General features: G+C 41.3%; 1 protein-coding gene across 10 annotated transcripts in view; it reads right to left on the bottom strand.

The window, feature by feature from the left end:
- Nucleotides 1–19,869, bottom strand: part of plekha6 (pleckstrin homology domain containing A6) — a 64,812-nt gene that overhangs the window by 37,971 nt on the left and 6,972 nt on the right. For 3 of the 10 annotated variants that reach the window (XR_015129023.1, XM_086291132.1, XM_086291125.1), the window contains 5 exons: nucleotides 11,782–11,897; nucleotides 3,188–3,586; nucleotides 2,060–2,522; nucleotides 1,751–1,837; nucleotides 1,263–1,316 (listed from right to left, as the gene is read on the bottom strand). Coding sequence is in view for 9 of the 10 variants with exons in the window: in XM_086291125.1 (XP_086147251.1) it covers nucleotides 1,263–1,316; nucleotides 1,751–1,837; nucleotides 2,060–2,522; nucleotides 3,188–3,586; nucleotides 11,782–11,897 (1,119 nt within the window). In the remaining variant the exon portion in view is untranslated. Of the gene's footprint in view, nucleotides 1–1,262; nucleotides 1,317–1,750; nucleotides 1,838–2,059; nucleotides 2,523–3,187; nucleotides 3,587–11,781; nucleotides 11,898–19,869 lie in introns of those variants that run through there. The other 7 variants (XM_086291126.1, XM_086291131.1, XM_086291129.1 and 4 more) reach the window with 5 other exon arrangements.

Below are 19,869 nucleotides of genomic sequence, written 5' to 3'. Positions count from 1 at the left end.
GTACAGAAACAGCCAAGTATTAAGCATTTAGTATAGTTACTTATAAACCCCTGAAAATGTGGGACTATTGCTGGAAACAGTTAATTCAGTACTTTTGTTGAAGGTCTTGAAGCCTTTACTTCATTTTTTCTTATTTAAAATTCCCTGTTGTTATGTACAGAGACATAAATTACACAAATTGTGTCAATGCCCAAACTTTTATGGGCCTAACTGTAGGTGGACAGCAGCTATCATAACCAGAACTGTGCACTTAAGATGAGCATATTAAGGACATCCCAACTTGTTGGTGTCAAAAAATTTCAAATACAGTGGAACCCCGACATACAAATACCCCGTTTCACAAAAAATTCAAGTTACGAAGGCACTGAACGTCAATATTTTTGCCCGTGTTACGGCAAAATGCCCGAGTAACAAAATACGCTGGCTCTGATTGGCTGAGCCTACAATGCCCACAATGCCTTTCGAATCATGTGACAACCCCTTGGCTTCCGTACTTGCGCTTCGCTGTTCCACTTGAATGACATATTGTTGTTCTAGTTAGCAATTAGCCTATAGCCTATCGTACAGCATCGCCTCAGTCAAAACGCGCGATGGATGCTTTGGCTTGTGAAAATTTTCGATTTAAGAAAGACCCTCGGGAATGAATTAATTTCGTAAGTCGGGGTTCCACTGTAATTCAAAGCATAAATAAAAATGGGAGTTTTCATGTATGTAATCTCCAAAGTCTGTATCCCACATTACACAGCCAATACATTAATTTGATTTTGACTTCAATAAGAAATGAAGGTAGGCAACACATTAAATTAGGCTGACTATTTAGGACACTATACCATACAAAAAGAGCAAAATAAATTACATTTTGTTGTTATGGTGGTGTTATAAATACGTTTAGTCTCAACTGAAGCCTGCCTCCTCAGGGGCTGCTACTTTCCTTACTTCTACTTTGTTGTTGAGGGTGAGTGCTCGAAAAAATTGGGGACCATCCCAAATAGAGAGCTTTCCCTGAGTAACTGAAGCTTGGATTATAGACCAGAGAAGAAAGTTGTATGACAGGACAACTGGAACAATATTTGAACTGTTATAAAGGAATCATATTTTCGAAGTTAATGGACAGCCAAAGATACTCTATACAAGAGAAGCACACAAAAAACATAGAAAAGAGATTTTAAAGGGCAGTAAAGTAGGTAAGAACTGTCAAGAATTATGAAAAATGGTGTGTATAAAGTATTTATTGGCAAACACTACTGTATGTTTCCTCCTACCTGTTGATCTAGGTAATCCAGGTTGCGCTGGAGCTGAAAATCTAATATATCCTCCTGAACCAAGCAGCAGCATTGGTGGCAAGCGTGGAAATCAAAAAGACAAATATTGTATAGATAGCAACTCTTTATCTTATTATTTTGATCTTATGATGTATTGTTTTAATAAATGCATATGCAATAAATATATATTTGTAAAGTTCCTTTAAAAACAAGACCAAAATGTGAAAGTCATCCTTAATGTCCCCTTTGCATATCATTCCTAGTTTATTTTTCACAATCACAAATACAGTGTATTAATGGTACCCAATCATTGCTTATTATCAGTAGATACCCAAAGCCAAGGTAACCAAAATGGATCAGACATCTCTACTTGGACATACAGATAATTAATGCCAGACCCCACAGCTGACAGCATTTACAATACAAAGTTACATATGCCACAGCATGAAGTGCATTAAGTACAATTTACATACTTTTGCAGCACATACCATTTTACTGTGAACAGAAGGGGAAACAGGGTAGTTGTGGTGGTATAATCCTTGGTTTAATGATCTCCTATCACCATGGTAGTTATACTAAAGGCAGTAGGGAAGAGAACATAGAAAGAAGAAAGGACAAAATAGAAGTAAGGTGAGTGAGAGTGTTAGAGTGGTGTTAGATGAATATGGTGTCACTATATCAAAACTGGAGAGTCTTGATTTTATCCCTGCTGACTTTCTGTATTGATAAATGTTATTCAAAGACTTATCAAACATTAGTTTCTCAAAGCTACACACAAACACAGTAAACCGGTTCACCTTTGGGGAGCTGAAAGATCTTCTCAGACTGTAGACTGGTGGATAGATTGCATCTTCATTCATCCTCCCTGAAAACCGGTCAAAACCATTGGATAGTGATCGAGCAGGTGAGGCATAGGTGCATGACGCTGGTGAATAGGGCCGCCTCGATGATGAGGATGGTGATCTGGGCACAGACTTGGAGCGTGGCTGAATAAACAGGCTCCTCATGGATGTTTCCATTCCACCATAGTACTGTGGCCCCCATTGGTCTTGGGGCATCTGTTTCCTGTACAACCGGTGGGGTTCATCCCTCAGAGAGTGTCGCTTTTGCTCAATAGTCCATAGTCTGTCATAGCCCCCCACAGCAGACATAGAGCAGATGCTGTCTGGTCGGACCCCTGGTAGGTACAAAGAGTATTCGTCCACAAAGTTATAGTAGCCAGCTGAGACTTCTTGGTTCACAGAATAGTAAGAGGGTGGCCTGAAAGCACAGGAAAAATTAGAGAATATTTCCGACATGAAAAACTATTTGAATGTGTGAAAGTTTATCTTGGTCTAGTTCTTCTTTAAGAAACACAATAGGATAAAGACTAAAATTACATTTTTCCCTTTTTAAAATACACATTAATTTTTATATATATACATTACATTTTCATAAAACAAATCAAATTAAGTCTTTCTAGAAACACAGAAAGGAAACTTACTCATGAAATAGCAGTTATAGACAAACAATACAAAACAGAAAAGATGAAAATAAAAACAGTTGAAAGGTTTTATTTAATTATGGGATCTTTGAAATTAGTGTGATAATATTTTTTTGGGATTAAATAAGAAGTGTGAATAATTTGGTTAGTGCCAAAGGTGTCAGAAAACTATAGAAAATCATTTGAGAACCAACACTTCTTCAAACAGCCTTACAAAACAAGTTGTGCACTGCTTTAATATTTGTTTTTGAAAGGTTTTCTATTCCATTAAAATAATCAACAATAATGTATATAATCTGTATTTCTGATAGTTTACATTATTAGTGTGCACGTAATTCAATGATCACTGTGCCAGTGTAAAATCATAGTAAATAACTTATAATATTTGAAGACCTGGAGACACAAAGAGCAGTTATATTTCTTCTCTTCTAAATTGAGCTACCTGTTGATGTCTTCTTGCGAGGCCATGCCCCGCCGCTGGTTGACCCACTGTTGCAGTTGAGCCATTGAGCACTTTCTTTGGGCCAACCTCTCTGGAGCTGTCCTTGGGACAAAACCTCTCCTCAGCACCACATTCTCCTGTTGTTCCCTGGGCTCATATGATAAACCAACACCTGGCTCTTCATGTCCCTCAGCTGGTTGATGTCCATTGTGGCTGTTGGATGGAGGGGGTTTACTACTGCTGTTGAGGGGCATGGCACTAGGAGGAGGAGTTGTTCTTCCCCCTTCAGCTTCTTCACTTTTCCCTTCCATTCTATCATTTATGTGAGAGCATAAGTGTTGTGTTTGTGAGTTATGAGGCTTTGTCTCCATGCTGTGGTTGATAAAATCTTGGTGTTTCCTGGGTATTTGGAAGAAAAAGAATGAATGAGAATTAGGACAGCACTGGATCTGACACCAAAAGATCAAGCAGAGTACGGCACCAAAGAGTCAAGAGTCACTGTTACCGATATTACCCCACTTATTTATTTAATAATAGTAGTTTCTGTTGTTGCTGAGTCCTTGGTATGTGCCAGGGACTTGTCCTGCTCCAGGGCCTTTCCGTAGGACATGCCTGGAATAGCTCACCTAGGAAGCGTCCAGGAGGAATCCTAGTCTGATGCCCAACTACCTCAACTGGCACAGAAGCAGAAGTAGAGGAGCAGCCGTTCTACACTGTGTCCCTCTTGAATAACCAAGCTCTTCACCCTATCTCTAAGGGAGGGCCTAGCCACTCTTCTAAAGAAATGTATTCCACTTGTGTCCACAACCTGATTGTTTCATCCACTAATGAGAGCTTGTGACCATAGGGTGAGAATAGGAACACAGATTGCCTGGTAAAAATACATCCTCGCTTTTATTCTCAGCTCTCTCATTGCCACAACAGAGCTCATGTGTTGTATTATCTCATGTTGACAGATAACGTGAGGGAGTGTTCCATTCTCCCCTCAGTTGGGAACAAATACGTGAGATACTTCAGCTCCACTGCTTGGGGGGTATAACTCGGCCCTGATCTGCAGTCGGTGCTCTGCCCTTTCAGACTTGGAGGTGTTAATTATTGTTCCCGCCGTTTCACACTCGGCCACAAAAAGCTCCAGTGCAAACTGGTGGTCACCACCTGATGAAGCCTGAAGGCTATCACTTAGCTATGTCTAGATATTTTTTCACAGTCAGGTTCCACCATCACCCATTGCTGGCTGACTTCTGGCATGGTAAGTGGTATGTCATAGAGATATGGGTTTTGGGTCACTGTTTATGTGATGGCATGCCACATCTGGCCAGATTGTGGCTTGGTTTATGTGGCCCAGGCTCATAGGAAACAGGACTGGCCTGGATCCGGCATCAAGTTGGCACTTCTGACTGACTGGTGTCATGGCAGGGTGTATGTCAGCCAGATGTGGGCCAGGTCTGGCAATGATGTTTAGTTGGAGGCCAGGATGGGACAGTTCAGGAGGCCTCCTGGCCTGGCCTCCTGTGTTATCGGGCCCCAGGCCGGCCACCTGAACTGTGTTTCGGACTCTGCTCCCCTGTGAGTTTTGTGTGCCTTATTTTGGGACTCTGGGGCCTCCATCTTTGGTCATGGCCCGGTCCCTCCGTCCTGGGCCCCCTGCCGCCCGCAGGTGGTGTGTTTCTGTGGCTGTCGGGGGCCAGCCCTTGAGGGGGGGGTACTGTCATGGTCCTGTGGCCATGACTCAGTGACTTTGTGTTTATGTTCTTTATTGTTATTACTTTCATTATTATTCGTGGCTGTTTGGGGATGGTTTGTGTTTGGGATTTTAGATACTGGGTTCTGGGTTTGTGCTCCCTCTATTGGTCCCTGGTGTTAGTGTTCCCCTGTCTCGTCAGGTTAATCAGGTCCAGCTGTTTCCCCTACCTGTGTGTGATTTCCCAGTGTCTCTCTGTGTACTTATAGTGTGTGTTTTCCTCTGCTCCTCGTCGCGTCGTCTGTGTTCATACCCTGTGAAATCCCCTGCGTGCTCTCCCTGCTGTTCTCCCTTCATGTTCAGGTTTGCCACTCCTTTGTGTAGTTTCTCCCAGTTTAGTTCGTCCTGAGTTCAGTTTTTGCCATCTCCACTTTATGTTTGGTATTGTCAATAAATCACCCTTCACGTCTGAAATAGTGCTGCGTTTGAGTCCTCCTTCCACTCTTCACACGGCCGCTGACCCGGACCGTGACAGAAACCTGGCTTACAAAATCAATTCCTGACAGACATCACAATAACGGCTTTTCTGTTGCGACTGCCCCAGGGTGGCGGTTTTGCAATTTATGTAAAAAAGTTCCTAATTAAGTTCAGTTCCGTAATCTTAATTATGCAAATTCTCATGACCAATGATCAGTGGGCTGGTTTCAGTCATTATGCAAATGTGCTGTTTATAAGATTGGGGAAACCTGCTGAGACTGAAGAAGTCACTTGGATGAGCGACAAAACGTTTCTCCCACAAAACGCTACGTCCAGATGAACAGAATCAACTTTTTGGAGGTTTTCAAAGGCTATTTTATCACCATTGTGGGCTGTTACAGACACCCCTCGGCTAGTAGTGAGGCTTGAATTTAATTTAGTGAAAAACTATCTACATTAGATTTTGATGAAATTGTGCTGGCTGAAGAGTTCAACTGGGACTGGTCGTCTTCTGCCTCAGACTTTTTTAAATCTATGTGTGATTCATACAATCTCACACAACTAATTTACAACTCATCCAAATCCTAAATGCCCATAAAAGTCGTCACTTATAGATTTAGTTTTAACTGACACGCTGTAAATACTGTAAATATTCTCACACTGGGTTTTTTGCAAATTATATCAGTGACCACTGTCTGATAACTGTAGTCAAACAACTGAAGGTCCCAAAATCGAGACCACAAATAGTTTTTAAATAAGATTTGAAGCATTTCTGTGAGCAAGCTTTCTTTCGAGTTTTATGGGACTATAACTGGAATAAAATCCACCTGATCACTGATGTTGAGCTCAGATGGAATTATTTGTATGGCAGTTTTATCAAAATTATAAATAAACATGCCCCCATGCGCAAATTTAGAGTAAAGTGCAGAAACAACCCTTGGTTTTCTCCTCAGCTATCCAGTCTCCTCAAAAAAGGGATGCTGCCTGGGCTCAGGCCAGAAAAACTCAGTCTGAAGCGGATTGTCTGATTTTTAGACAGCTCAGACTTCGTTCAACCTCCATAATTAAAAAGGCCAAATCAGAATTCTGTCTTTAAAAAACAACTAAACATCTGAATGACCCTAAAAAATTCTGGATATAATAAAAAAATGAAAAATAAGAAAATCTTCTCATGGGGACATAACTACCAATGAGTTGCCAGTGTGCACGTTAACAGAAAAATGTGACATCTTAAACTGCTTTAATGGGCATTTTCTTTCATCAGGGTCTTTATTTGAATCTTTCTATCCAGATTTAAAACAGCTTAATCAACAGAAGTCTCTCTGCAACCACTCAAAATCAGTGTGATTGTTTCTAATATACCTCATAATGATCAGTTATTGCATTTTTTTAACATTTGTATGGGATATTGTATTTATTTTAATTGTTATGTACTTATGTGGTACATGTATTTTTGGCTTTTGCTGGTAGGTCTCTCTTGGAAATTAGATTTTTAATCTCAATGAGATTTTTACCTGGATAAATAAAGGACTAATGAAAAAAAAACTATAAACAGAATTGGTGACAAAGAGCAGCCCTGGCAGTCTAAAAATACACCATAAACTAGTCTGATTCACTGCCGGCAATACAACCAAGATCTTCCTGCAGTTGTACAGGGTCTAAATGGCCTCCATCGACTGGACAGACACCCTGTACGCCCAAAGCAGCCCCACAGGTTTCCTCCAGGGACCTGGTCGAATGCCACAAAACACATGTAGACTGGTTGGGCAAACTCCCACACACCCTCAATTGAAATTAGCTTTGGTCAAAATAATAACTATTAACAGCATTCATAAATTTAAAAAAGCAAAAAGATAGCACCCCCCCCAAAAAAAAGATAATAAAAATAAAGCAAAGTGAGGTAAAAGAAATAGAAAATCAATAAGACATTGCTTGAAACCAACAAAAGACCAGCAAAAATTAGATGGAACACAAGGTAAATACAAGAAGTAGCCATAAAATTAAATAATAGTTAATAGCAATAACTTGTCACAAGGAAAGAGTTACTGCCCCAAGTGGAGCAGTCCACATATCTCGAGTCTTGTTCCTGAGTGAGGGGAGAGTGAACGGTGAGATTAGCAGACCGAATGGGGCACCATTTGCATCTGTTGTGGTGAAGAGAGAGCTGAGCATTAAAGCAAAGCTGTCGATTTACCAGTCAGTCTACATTCATACCCTCGCCTGTGGTCACATGCTGTTAGTAGTGGACGAAAGAATGAAGTCAAGAATACAACTGGCAGAAATTTTTTTTTTTTTTCGAAGAGCGGCAAGACTCTGCCTTAGAGATGGGTGAGGGGCTTGGTTACTTAAGACGGCCTTGGAGTAGCGCCACTGCTCCTCCACTTCGAAAGGAGTCTGTTAAGGTGGTTCAGGCATCTTAATAGGATGCCTCCAGTATGACTCCTAGGTAAGGTATTCTGGGTATGTCCTACCAGGAGGAGGCCCTGGGGCACACCTAGGTTTGCTGAGAGATTATATCTCTCGCTAGCATGGGACTCACTTGGTGTCGCCCTGATTGAGCTGGATGAGTTGATGGGCATAGGAACTCCAGAGCGATAAAAGCGCACTGTAGGTATTACAGGTACTGCACTGCAGTGGTTTGTATCATATCTATCTAATATACTCCAATTTGGTTATGTAAAGTGAGAGTCGTCTTCACACACTAGGGTTAATAATGTAGTTCCACAGGGTTCCATGCCCCATTAGAGCACTTCGCTCTCGCTCATTGCTACGGGCCATTCGATCCCTATACAACCGTTGCAAGAGCTTGGTTCGCATTGCGGGCAATAAGTCGGACTCGTTCCCGGTGGGTGATGGGCTTCGCCAGGGCTGCCCTTTGTCTCCGGTTCTGTTCATAATTTTTATGGACAGGATTTCTAGGCGCAGCCAAGTGGCGGAGGGCTTTCGCTTTGGTGGCCTCAAAATCTCATCTCTGATTTTTGCAGATGATGTGGTTCTGTTGGCTTCATCGGGTGAAGGCCTCCAGCTCGCACTGGAACGGTTCGCAGCCGAGTGTGAAGCAGCGGGAATGAGGATCAGCACCTCCAAATCTGAGGCCATGGTTCTCAGCCGGAAAAGGGTGGAGTGCCCACTCCGGGTCGGGGATGAGTTCCTGCCCCAAGTGGAGGAGTTCAAGTATCTCGGGGTCTTGTTCGCGAGTGATGGGAGAAGGGAGCCGGAGATCGACAGACGGATTGGGGCTGCAGCTGCAGTAATGCGGACGCTGCACCGGTCCGTCGTGGTGAAGAGGGAGCTGAGTGTAAAAGTGAAGCTCTCAATTTACCGGTCGATCTACGTCCCTACCCTCACCTATGGCCACGAGCTGTGGGTAGTGACCGAAAGAACGAGATCGCGGATACAAGCGGCAGAAATGAGCTTCCTCCGAAGGGTGGCTGGCCTCTCCCTTAGAGATAGGGTGAGAAGTTCGGCCATCCGGGAGGGGCTCAGAGTAGAGCAGCTGCTGCTCCACATCGAAAGGAGCCAGCTGAGGTGGTTCGGGCATCTGACAAGGATGCCCCCTGGGCGCCTCCTGGGTGAGGTGTTCCAGGCATGTCCCACCGGGAGGAGGCCCCGGGGCAGACCCAGGACACGCTGGAGAGATTATATCTCTCGGCTGGCCTGGGAACGCCTTGGTATTCCCCCGGACAAGCTGGAGGAGGTGGCTGGGGAGAGGGAGGTCTGGGCCTCTTTGCAAAGGCTGCTGCCCCCGCGACCCGGCCCCGGACAAAGCGGATGAAGATGGATGGATGGATGGATGGGCTCTCGCTCTGCAGACCTACTTGTTGTTCCTAGAGTATTTAAAAGTAGAATGGGAGGCAGAGCCTTCAGTTTTCAGGCCCCTCTTCTGTGGAACCAGCTTCCAGTTTGGATTCAGGAGACAGACACTATCTCTATTTTTAAGATTAGGCTTCAAACTTTCCTTTTTGCTAAAGCATATAGTTAGGGCTGGACCAGGTGACCCTGAATCCTCCTCTCCCGCGTTACACTGCAATAGGTGTAGGCTACTGGGGGATTTCTATTATGAGTATTTCTTCTTCAGTCACCTGTTCCACTCACTATGTGTTTATACACCTCTGCATTTAATCAGTATTAGCACTAAGCTGTTAATCTGTCCAGGATGTACCCTGCCTCTCTCCGTGACCCTGATAAGGGGGAGAGAATGGATGGCTGGATCAATCTTTAAAATATGAAAGTGATCTGTGACATCAACATTTCTAAATTGTGAAATGGTAAATGGCCTGTATTTGTATAGCGCTTTACTAGTCCCTAAGGACCCCAAAGCGCTTTGCACATCCAGTCATCCGCCCATTCATGCACACATTCACACACTGGTGATGGCAAGCTAACAGACACAGAACAAATACTCACTCAGATCTTGTAATATATGATCAAAAACATTCATTTTCTGAGCCACATAAGTCTATTCACCTGCTAAGTTGCATCATTAAAATATTATTTTCATTTCATGTCAAATTGTGCCACTCAACTCTGCCACTATTTATTCTGTAGTAATTCACAGCCTTGGCTCTTGTACTGTGTACTGTAGTTAGGACTGATAGAGATCAATAACCAATAACCAAGAGATCAATAACCAAGTTGTCAATTCACTGGTTTTAGGAAAGGAGTCTGTATTTGCTGATAAAAATGGATCTGCTATGTGGTTACAATTATGCCCTGGCTATGGCCTTGGGGATAAGTTGACCTTTTGTACATTTCTGCTCTTTTCATGCAAAATAACAACATGATCCAAATTTTCCATTTATCTCTTGCCTGGCTTGCATTCACACCAATCTGACTGGAAATCTGGATAGGTTCAAATGAATTGGCCCAATAGACTATGGCTGAATATATACATATACATATTTTCAAGTGCCATGTATAGAGATTGACAGACCACGTGACTTTCGCACATTGCATTGTGGGTACGAGTGGCAACAAAATCAAAACACTGCATCAAGCGCTAGCATTTCCAGCACAGGTAATCGTTATTTCTGCGGTTTTAATCCCTACTTGCATTTTATTTGCCCCAAAAACTGTTATGTACAAAACGAAGGAGAACACGGCAGCTCCGTACAAAGACAGACGTGACGAAAAGGCAAAAAAATGTACGAGGAAAAAAATCAAAGGAGTGAAAGGGTAAGACCCATACAAGCATACAGAGTGGAGTAAGGACGTTAGCGTGCTGCCCAACTTTCATCACGCAAATATTTATTATTATATGGTCCTAAGTGTGAGTGCATACACTCACTTACTTACTCACTCACTTACTTTGGTGATTTGGACTATTCCATTTCACAGCTGTTGTTAATTTTTCCCCCTTTATCTCCTGTACAGGTCAACGCAATCTAGTTGTCGTTTCAGGTTGTAGTGTTACACAACATTCTCAGATCTATTAGAAATAAAATTAGTGTTTTGTAATTCATTCAATTATAGTCTTTATTTGTAACTGGCATTATTGTTTCGTTCTATTATAGAATCTTACAAGAAAGAGGCAAAATTGTATTCCATCACGCTTTATTAGCTGCTTCGGTGAAAAACAAATCAACCATGCAACAAAAATAAGCCATTGCAAAACAACATACTGGAAAACAGTTATTCATCAATTGATTGCTTCAATACAACACTTGGGCACATATATGCAGGACTTTTCGTGGCTGTTTTGATATCGCTCTCTCTCTCTCAAATCTCGCTGTGGTAGCAGCTTTAAACTTGGTCTGACCCAGGTTGATAGAGGGGCCCAGTCTGGATCACATTCCAGCATTTTGTAGGCTGGTTTTCTTACAAAACACAAGAAATAATAGCCCGCAAAGCCACAGTGAACAAAGCAGCATAGCGCAATGAATTCAATTCAAATCAATATAAGACTTGATTGTAACCTACATCAATAATTATGTTATGATAAATTACGTAATAACTACAACAGAAGACTTACCTTTGTGGAAATGCTTGGAGCAGACTAACATGTGAGCTGGAGTGTTCTGGGACGTCATAGTTGACTCTTCATATTACTGTGAAGCACTTTGGTGTGCCTTCGGGTTTTTAAATGTGCTATATAAATAAAATTGTATTGTATTGTATTGTATTGTATAGTTGGTCTTCGAATGGCTGCAATCCAGGCCATCCGTCGGCTCTTTGTTACTTCAGAAACATGGCTTAAACAATTTCTCTTCCACGACGCTTCCCGTGAGTGTTATGCGACCGGATATTGCAGTTTATACTACAACAGCTTCTTGCCATTCTTTGTGTTTCTTTTTATGGCTGTGTAACTGTTTTCACGTGAAAGCCTGCGTGCGCTAGTACCGCTTGCCACTCGTACCCACAATCCTTTGCGGTTTTACCCCAAAATGATGTCACATTTTCAATCTCTTTATAGCTCCATGCATGTGTGTGTGTAAACCTGTTTCTTGGTTGACTAGTGACCTCAGCAGCATCACTCAGGGCTCTGATCCACTCTTCCTGTTCTGCATTGCTGTCTGTGCTGAAATAGTATGTCCTGGTCCCGACATGCTCCACCTGAATGCAAAATCAAATAAACGCTTTAAATTGCCTTTTTCACTTTTCTCCTCTTCCTTCCACACCTGCAGAGTGAAACAAAGAGATGCAACACATTCAACTCAGTCTCAAACTGTCATGGTCTCCGTGCCTGCCCGGCCGGCCCCACAAAGCTACATGTGCTGTTTTGGTTCTCTCTCTCTCTCTCCCTCTCTGCCTGGGCGGAGCTCACTGTGGGCTCCCGCCCTTGACCCACACACCTGACAACAATCACCTGTCATCACCGGGAGCACTATTTGAGGCTGGAACACAATTCCTCTTGTCACTGGATGATTGTACTACTGATGTTAGTGTTTCTCGCAGCTCCTGTGAACTTGTGCTTAGTAATTTGAGATTCGTGATTCGTTTCTTCTCTTTCCTTCTCTCCTGCTTTCAGACCTTCCTCCCCAGACCTGTGACCTCCCTGCCGTGTGAACGTGTGTGAGTGTGGGAAGAAGACGTGAGCGAGTGTGAGAGAGCTACCCTGTGATTCCCTGGAGTTTTGGATTCCCTTCACTGGATATACTGTGCACTGGTGCTGTAAATAAACTGTTTTTTGGAGACATCTAACACCTGAGTTCCTACAACCAGATTGTGACACAAACTACTATCCTGCAGGCAGTAATTTTGACACTTATTATTTTTCTATAAATGTAATAATATATTTAATAATAAAAGCGCATTAGTATTGGTAGCTGGCTTTATAAAAATTATAAAATAAAATAAAGGTTTTTTTTTTCTTTTTTATTCTGAAACGCTCGTGGGTGAGTGGTGCCATCATATTCCCAGAGTGTGGTTTTGTTTAATAATATAATTTAGTTTAATTAGAATGCAAACTAGTCCAAAGTGCTAATAGCTCAGTATTATCCTGGGTATAGTTTCTGATTAGCTTTGCTAAGTAGCATGCCAGAATCCTTACATGTTCTCTTGAGGTGAAAGTGAAACTTTATGAACTAAACCAGGATGAAGAATAGAGATGACATACAGATAATAAATGGTAAATGGCCTGTATTTATATAGCGCTTTATTAGTCCCTAAGGACCCCAAAGCGCTTTGCATATCCAGTCATCCACCCATTCATACACACATTCACACACAATAACTGAAAAAATGGCACGCAGTTCAGTGCAACAGAGATAATAGTGCATTCCTTGCAGGCAGGGAAGTTCTAAATCAGAGTAAGACATAAAATATTAATGCTGTATTGTTCACTATCTTACAATGCTGTGTTTGCACCCATTCCCCAACTCTCTGCGAATGGTACTCATGGCCATTGATCAGTTGTTGTTGATCAATGGTCATGCCAATTTGCATAATAATGATCAAGAACTGACCTACCAGACCATGAATCATTCAGTGGGCTGGTTTCAGTCATTATGCAAATGTACTGTTTATAATTTTGGAAACCTGCAGTCACTTGGATGAGTGACAAAATGTTTCTCCCACTGAAAACGCTACGTCCAGATGAACAGAAACAACTTTTGGGATATTAATGTTGTTACCAACTGCGTTTCCTAATAAAACAAAAAGACAAAGCCCTCATGTGTGTAGATGAAAGTGGGAGGAAAAAAACACAGAGGGGAGGAAAAGATTAGCTGTGACAAAAGCCACCAGTCACTGCTCTTTATAAAATGCTGCACTATACTCTAGCTTCAACACACTGTGCACTATGGATCACAATGCTTTAAATATCTACTAAATATTAATAATTGCTTTATCTAGTACTGTAGTTATTTCAAATAATGACATAATCAATCCATTTTGGCTACACAGGTAATTCTTCATATTTCAAGAAACTCATATCTGTCAGTCCGATTTAAATTCTGGGATGTAGATTTAGTTTGGACACATTTTTCATAACTCCTTTTCATTTGCGGTTCTAATTTTAAAGCATACTGCCTCTGAAAACACAATGTGTGACTGGTAAATCGACAGCTTTGCTTTAATGCTCAGCTCTCTCTTCACCACAACAGATGCAAATGGTGCCCCATTCGGTCTGCTAATCTCACCGTTCACTCTCCCCTCACTCAGGAACAAGACTCGAGATATGTGGACTGCTCCACTTGGGGCAGTGTGTGTGTGTGTGTGTGTGTGTGTGTATGTGTGTAGAGAAGATGTCCTCTAATGTGGATAGAGGACATGATGTCACTCATAAACAAGAGTCATTTCCTTCCACGGTGGAACATCATGAGACTCCACCTCCAGCACTCACAGAGGGTGATGCAACTGTGTGAAATGGCTGAATATTAAGACGCAGCAGTAACCTAGCAACAGAGGTTGGGGCAGAGCATGTGTGTGCATGTACGTGTATGTATAACCCTTCTTTGTTGTCCTTTCTTTCTTTCTAGAGCAGAAAATGAAAGAAGGAGAACAAGTTACTGATCCCTCCATTCTTTGCTCCTTTCTTAAATCATGAACGTATTACTTACAATTATACAAATATACTTTTTAAATCTACTGTATACTATTTGCTATTATACTTAATACCAAAACTAACACAAAATGAAAATGCATTTAGGCAAAGGCATTAGATTGGGAAGCAGAAAAAAATTAAATAAATTAAAAAAGAAAAGGCTAAAAAGATAATATAAGAAATGGAATGACAATAGAGCAAAAACATAGTAAGGTTTCCAGTTTCACGTTTCCTCACTGGAAACTTAAGACTGAAAAATAAACAAAAGATGAGAAACAATTAAAGACGGAAGAAAGGAAGAACAAATAGAGAAGAAACAAAGGAAAAACAAAGCCAATAAAGAAAATACTAAGGTGGCAATAATATGCTTCAGTGAACTAGAGATGAAGCAGACAATAGCACACTACATAAAACCTCTTCAAAAGTAGAAAAAAAAAGAACCTGAATTAAACAAAAAATGTAATTAAACTTCAGCACTTTTTAATAAGAGGCAAAATCAGGTCAAATACTTATGGATGCAATTGTTTTTGTATTTTATATAACAAAATGTTAATGCATCTATAAAATATTTCTGTGCCCTTCACCTTTGACCTAAGTACATTACTTGCATAAATGAAGCTCAATAAACAGAAAAAAAAATTCCTAACCACTGAACACTCTGAAAAACACTAAAACCACAGTGCAGCTCTAAGCCTGGTACGTCCTTGGGTTGGGTTTGAGCTCCTATAAAAGCAGTAAAATAACTTTCTTTTTTGTGGTTACAGCTAAATTTTCATTGTAGTCAGTGTTATTCAAATGAATGCTATCCACATTAAATAAATATTTTACTGATCCAACAAGGGACATTTTTCTGTTACAGTAGCATGATAAACAGTAAAAATAGTATAGTCTACAATACACAACAACACAGCTGAAATGAAACGCAGGCTCCTGGAATATGATAAATGGTAAATGGACTAGTTTCTATATAGTGCTTTTCTACTCTTCTGAACACTCAAAGCACTTTACACAACTTGTGCTTTCACCCATTCACACCAGCACATTTTCTAAGTGCTTTCTAACTGACATTCACACACACATTCATACTCCGACGGATGCATCGGGGAGCAATTTGGGGTTAGTATCTTGCCCAAGGATGTTTGGCATGCAGACTAGGAGAAGCCAGGAATTGAACCACCAACCTTCTGATCAGTAGATGACCTGCTCTACAGCCACCCCTTGTACTATGAAAGAGCGCAGGAATTTATATATTGACAAGAGTGAGACAAAGTAAGCTAATGCTCACAAGAAATATACAAATCTCTTCTGACTACAATTACTAATACTAGTATAGTAGCACTTCACCACAAATCAGAAGGGCAGGAGAATATTGGACAGGGTAGCAATAGAGCTAATATTCGGAAACAGAAAGTGTACTCATGTTACATGAAAAGGAATTGAATATTAGATACAGTTATTTTGTCAAATCCTAAAGATAGGGGTACCAAAAGTACAGAAATTATTTACTTAAGATGAAGCATAGATACTTGCGTGAAAAAAGACTCCAGTAAAAGTAAAACTACAGCTAAATAAACCTAATGCTGTATTAGTCCTAGGGATGGGTATTGATAAGATTTTAATGATTCCGATTCCATTTTCGATTCTGTTTAACGATTCGATTCTTTATCGATTCTCTTATGGATTCTTATTTTTAAAAAAGGAGAACACTAAAGTCGATTAGCTTAGAACTTTGTTTTATATCTTCTCTTTGAACAAGATAGAAATTTAAGAGTAACATGGCCTTACAAACCCAACAGTGAGATCTTAAGAGATCCAGCCTACGGCTCTTCAATGGGGTGTCACAGGGTCCCCAGGAAAAAAAATGTAAATGTAAAATAATAAAATAAATATTCTCCTGTAGCAATAACAAAGTGTAACATAAATTATTCTGTAGCAATTACACAAGAATATACAGTAATGTCCCTGCCTACAATTAAACACATTCACTTACCAAAGTGAAATCGGGAGCATCTGCTGTGGCAAATGGGTGCAAGCCTTTGACCACAAACTTAGTCACTGCTCGGTGACATTCGTCTATCCTGGCCTGAAAGGAGACGCTACCAGGTAGACTGCAGCGAGAACTGCCAGCATCTGAGCCAGCCGGACTCTGTCTGTCTCATCATGGTCACCTAAATGCACAGTAATGGCAGGTTTTGTAAGAAGGCAGATCGCGCTAACATAATATGCACTGTTAGTTGATTATTTACCTGCCGCATTAACACGAGAGGACGTGCAAACGTTACCGCTGCTGCTCGGTTGAGATTCACGAGTCCGGAGCGGAATTAAAAACACGACATTCATTTAAGGTCATCGCGTGTTTTGTGAGCAAATGCTTTTGATATTCGTAGTGTTTCCTCCCTTAAATGAAATATCTACTTTGCAAGTATTGCAAGTTGCCCTGTTGTCATCCGTTCTCGTAAAGTATAACCAAACTTTTGAGCGTTTGAGCCGCTTAGGCGCCGTGTTTCCTGCCGGGTAAATGAAGCGCCACAACGTGGTGACGTCATTCGGGGCGACTGGAATCGATAAGGGAATCCTTTGCAAAAATGGCAAACGATTCCAAGGAATTGAAACAGTGGGAACCGGTTGTCAACAAGAACCGGGTTTCGATACCCATCCCTAATTAGTCCATGGGAATACAAACTTTTCTTTTTACTTTGCCCCCACACCTGAACAGGAAACTTAATATGTTAGGGTAATAAAGTGGTTTTAGTGGGAGGGAAAATCTTCAGTTTGGTTGTAGTGACACAGTATGGTGAAATGATCACAAATAAAAATAATTTCTTTTGTGAGTTCAAATGGATTTTCTTTTGTTCACAGCCTATGATCAATGGATCAACTGTGATCATGAAACTACATAAAGGTTTACTGCTCTTAGTGGAACTGAATTCAATAAGATAAAAGCAGCTTAGCTCAATTCCATTCCCTACACTTACAATATACTGTTTATACTGTGTTTTTACTAGGCAGAATAAACAGTATTGAATTCTGTGAATAAATCTAAGCATGTTCAGTTTAAATTTGAATACATCTGAGCGACACTTGATATAACCTCACACTGACTATGAACACCACAGCCACTGTGGACCAGTCCAACACAGTCCTTTACTGTCATGGTACTGGGTCTATGATCCAGTGTTTCTGTTCCTTAGGCTTTTACTGGTATTGTTTAGGTTTCTACTTTAATCATTTGGATTTCTAGTTGTTTAATTATTCTGCTCAGATTATATTGATAGATTCTAATCCCTACGTTTCTGTTACTGTGCTTCCCCTGTATCCTACGTTTCATATCTAGTCTCGCTTGTCTTCATGTTCGTTTATCTCCAGTATCTGTTTTCTGTGTTTTCTTTCGTTTTCCCCAGTCAGCTATGTTCTTAAGTCTGTTGAAGATGGAGAACCAGCTTCAGCAGAATAATGTCAGTAAAGTCTGGAGAGGTCTTAGAACCATCTCGGGCCACAAAGATCAAAACTCTCTGCCTGTGGGGGATGTGAGGCGGACAAATGAACTGACTCTTTTCTTTAACAGGTTTGATTCATCCAGGATGCAGTCTCCAACACCGGCTGCAGACTCACCCACCCCCACTGCTGCTGTTCCACCTCTGAAACCTCAGCCACTTCACACCTTCTCCACTCACCACGGTCACTACTCCCCATCCCCATCCCCAACCACAGCACCCAGTACACATCCTGCACAAGGTTCCTGCCTGTCTCTCTCAACTACCCAGGTTAGGAGGGAACTGAGGAGGATTAAAGCCAAGAAGGCAGCGGGTCCAGATGGCATCAGCTCAAGGGTCCTCAGGTCCTGCGCAGACAACTGTGTGGGGTGATGGAGCACCTCTTCAACCGGAGGCTGAGGCTGGGGAGAGTCCCACGGCTCTGGAAAACCTCCTGTGTTGTACCAGTGCCAAAGACCTCACGCCCCAAGGACCTCAACAGCTACAGGCCAGTGGCTCTGACATTCCACCTCTTGAAGACCCTGAAGCAGCTGGTCCTGTTACAGCTTCTGGCCCTGGTGAGCTCATCACTGGACCCACTTCAGTTCGCTTTCCAGCCTGGCACTGCAGTGGATGATGCTTTCATTCATCACCTACATTGTTCCCTCTCTCACTTAGAGCCCGCTGGGAGCACTGTGAGAATCATGTTCTTTGATTTCTCCAGTGCTTTTAACAGCATTCTGCCCATGGTCCCGAAGGACAAGCTGGAGAACTCAGGAGTGGACCATCACCTTACAACATGGATACTGGACTACCTCAGTGACCGACCACAGTATCCCTTTAGCGTTCTGCTCAACGATATGGTAGAGCACATTTTCAGGCCCTATATCTAACTGAGGCTTTCACTGAAATTGACCTTCCTTATTGAGTCTTTTCTACCAATAGTTTTACATCTGTAATGCCAAAAAATAAATAAATAAATCCACCAGAAGGCACTGTGAATGGAAACTGTTAAACTGTTGGCTCTTCTTATACCTCTCCCAACCAGGAAGTCAGAAACAAAAACCCATCCAACATATTTTGAGTGTTTTTGATGAAACTAAGGTAGGATGATATAATCTTTTGATATATGATAGTGTTAGATGACTTACTAAACAGATGTATGTCACTTGACACCATTAAAAAAGTGAAAATAAATGTTTAATAATTTTTTTAAAAGGTGGTCAACCAAACGGTTGATTTGTCACTTTATGGTGCTACTGCTGATATAACCTAAATGTTATTTAAATTGATTTTTTGACATAAATTCAGACCACTAGACCCATTGTGTTTATCCGTTGCTATTGATAAATCACATTAAGTGTTTGCACAGCAAGAATATGGTGAATTTCCTCAGTAAGTCATTTTTGTAACTTTCTGAGTTAATATTAACAATTATTGTAAAAATCAAGAATAACATGTGGTAATCAGAAATATCAAAACTGATTTCCTTTTAACCAAATTACAGTAGCTGGTAAATTAATATTACTAAGTTGTCAAAAATTTTATTTCATGTTTAACAAGTGCTATATGGACTATAAACAATTATATGGCTAAAAATCGCATGGTTCTGTGGCATGATACTAATGATACCATCCACCTTCAACCACAGTGTGTTTGAGGTCATGGTTTCATATGAAGCCACAAGGGCTGGCACTCTCCACCACTATATTGCAAACAAACCAGATGAGTGGGGCTTTAAATTGTTCTGCCAAGCAAGTTTATCTGGCATCATCCACGACATGCTGCTGTATCAAGGGGGGTCTACATTCTTCAATGTTTCCCTCAGTGAAAAACAAACAGAAGCTATCTCTAAGGGGCCAAAGTTGTAAAAAAAACCAAAAAACACTATGCAAACCCATTAAAGAACCTCAGCTCAGAACCTACAGGCTCTAATGAAGGTCTGATTGCAATATAATGGTTTGACACCAAATGTGTCAACCTCCTAAACAATGCCTGTGGGTTCATGGTTTTTTCATCGGTCAAACGGTAGAGCAAAGAGACCAATGCAAAGATCACCATCCCATGC

Source organism: Aulonocara sp. 'chitande type north' Nkhata Bay, linkage group LG5 (assembly GCF_057382095.1).
Source record: "Aulonocara sp. 'chitande type north' Nkhata Bay isolate Kocher_YH1m ecotype deep benthic linkage group LG5, A_spYH_male_GT1.1, whole genome shotgun sequence".
NCBI lineage: Eukaryota > Metazoa > Chordata > Actinopteri > Cichliformes > Cichlidae > Aulonocara > Aulonocara sp. 'chitande type north' Nkhata Bay.
The sequence above is the reverse complement of the archived record's forward strand: the minus strand, read 5'-3'. Positions and strand labels throughout refer to the sequence as shown.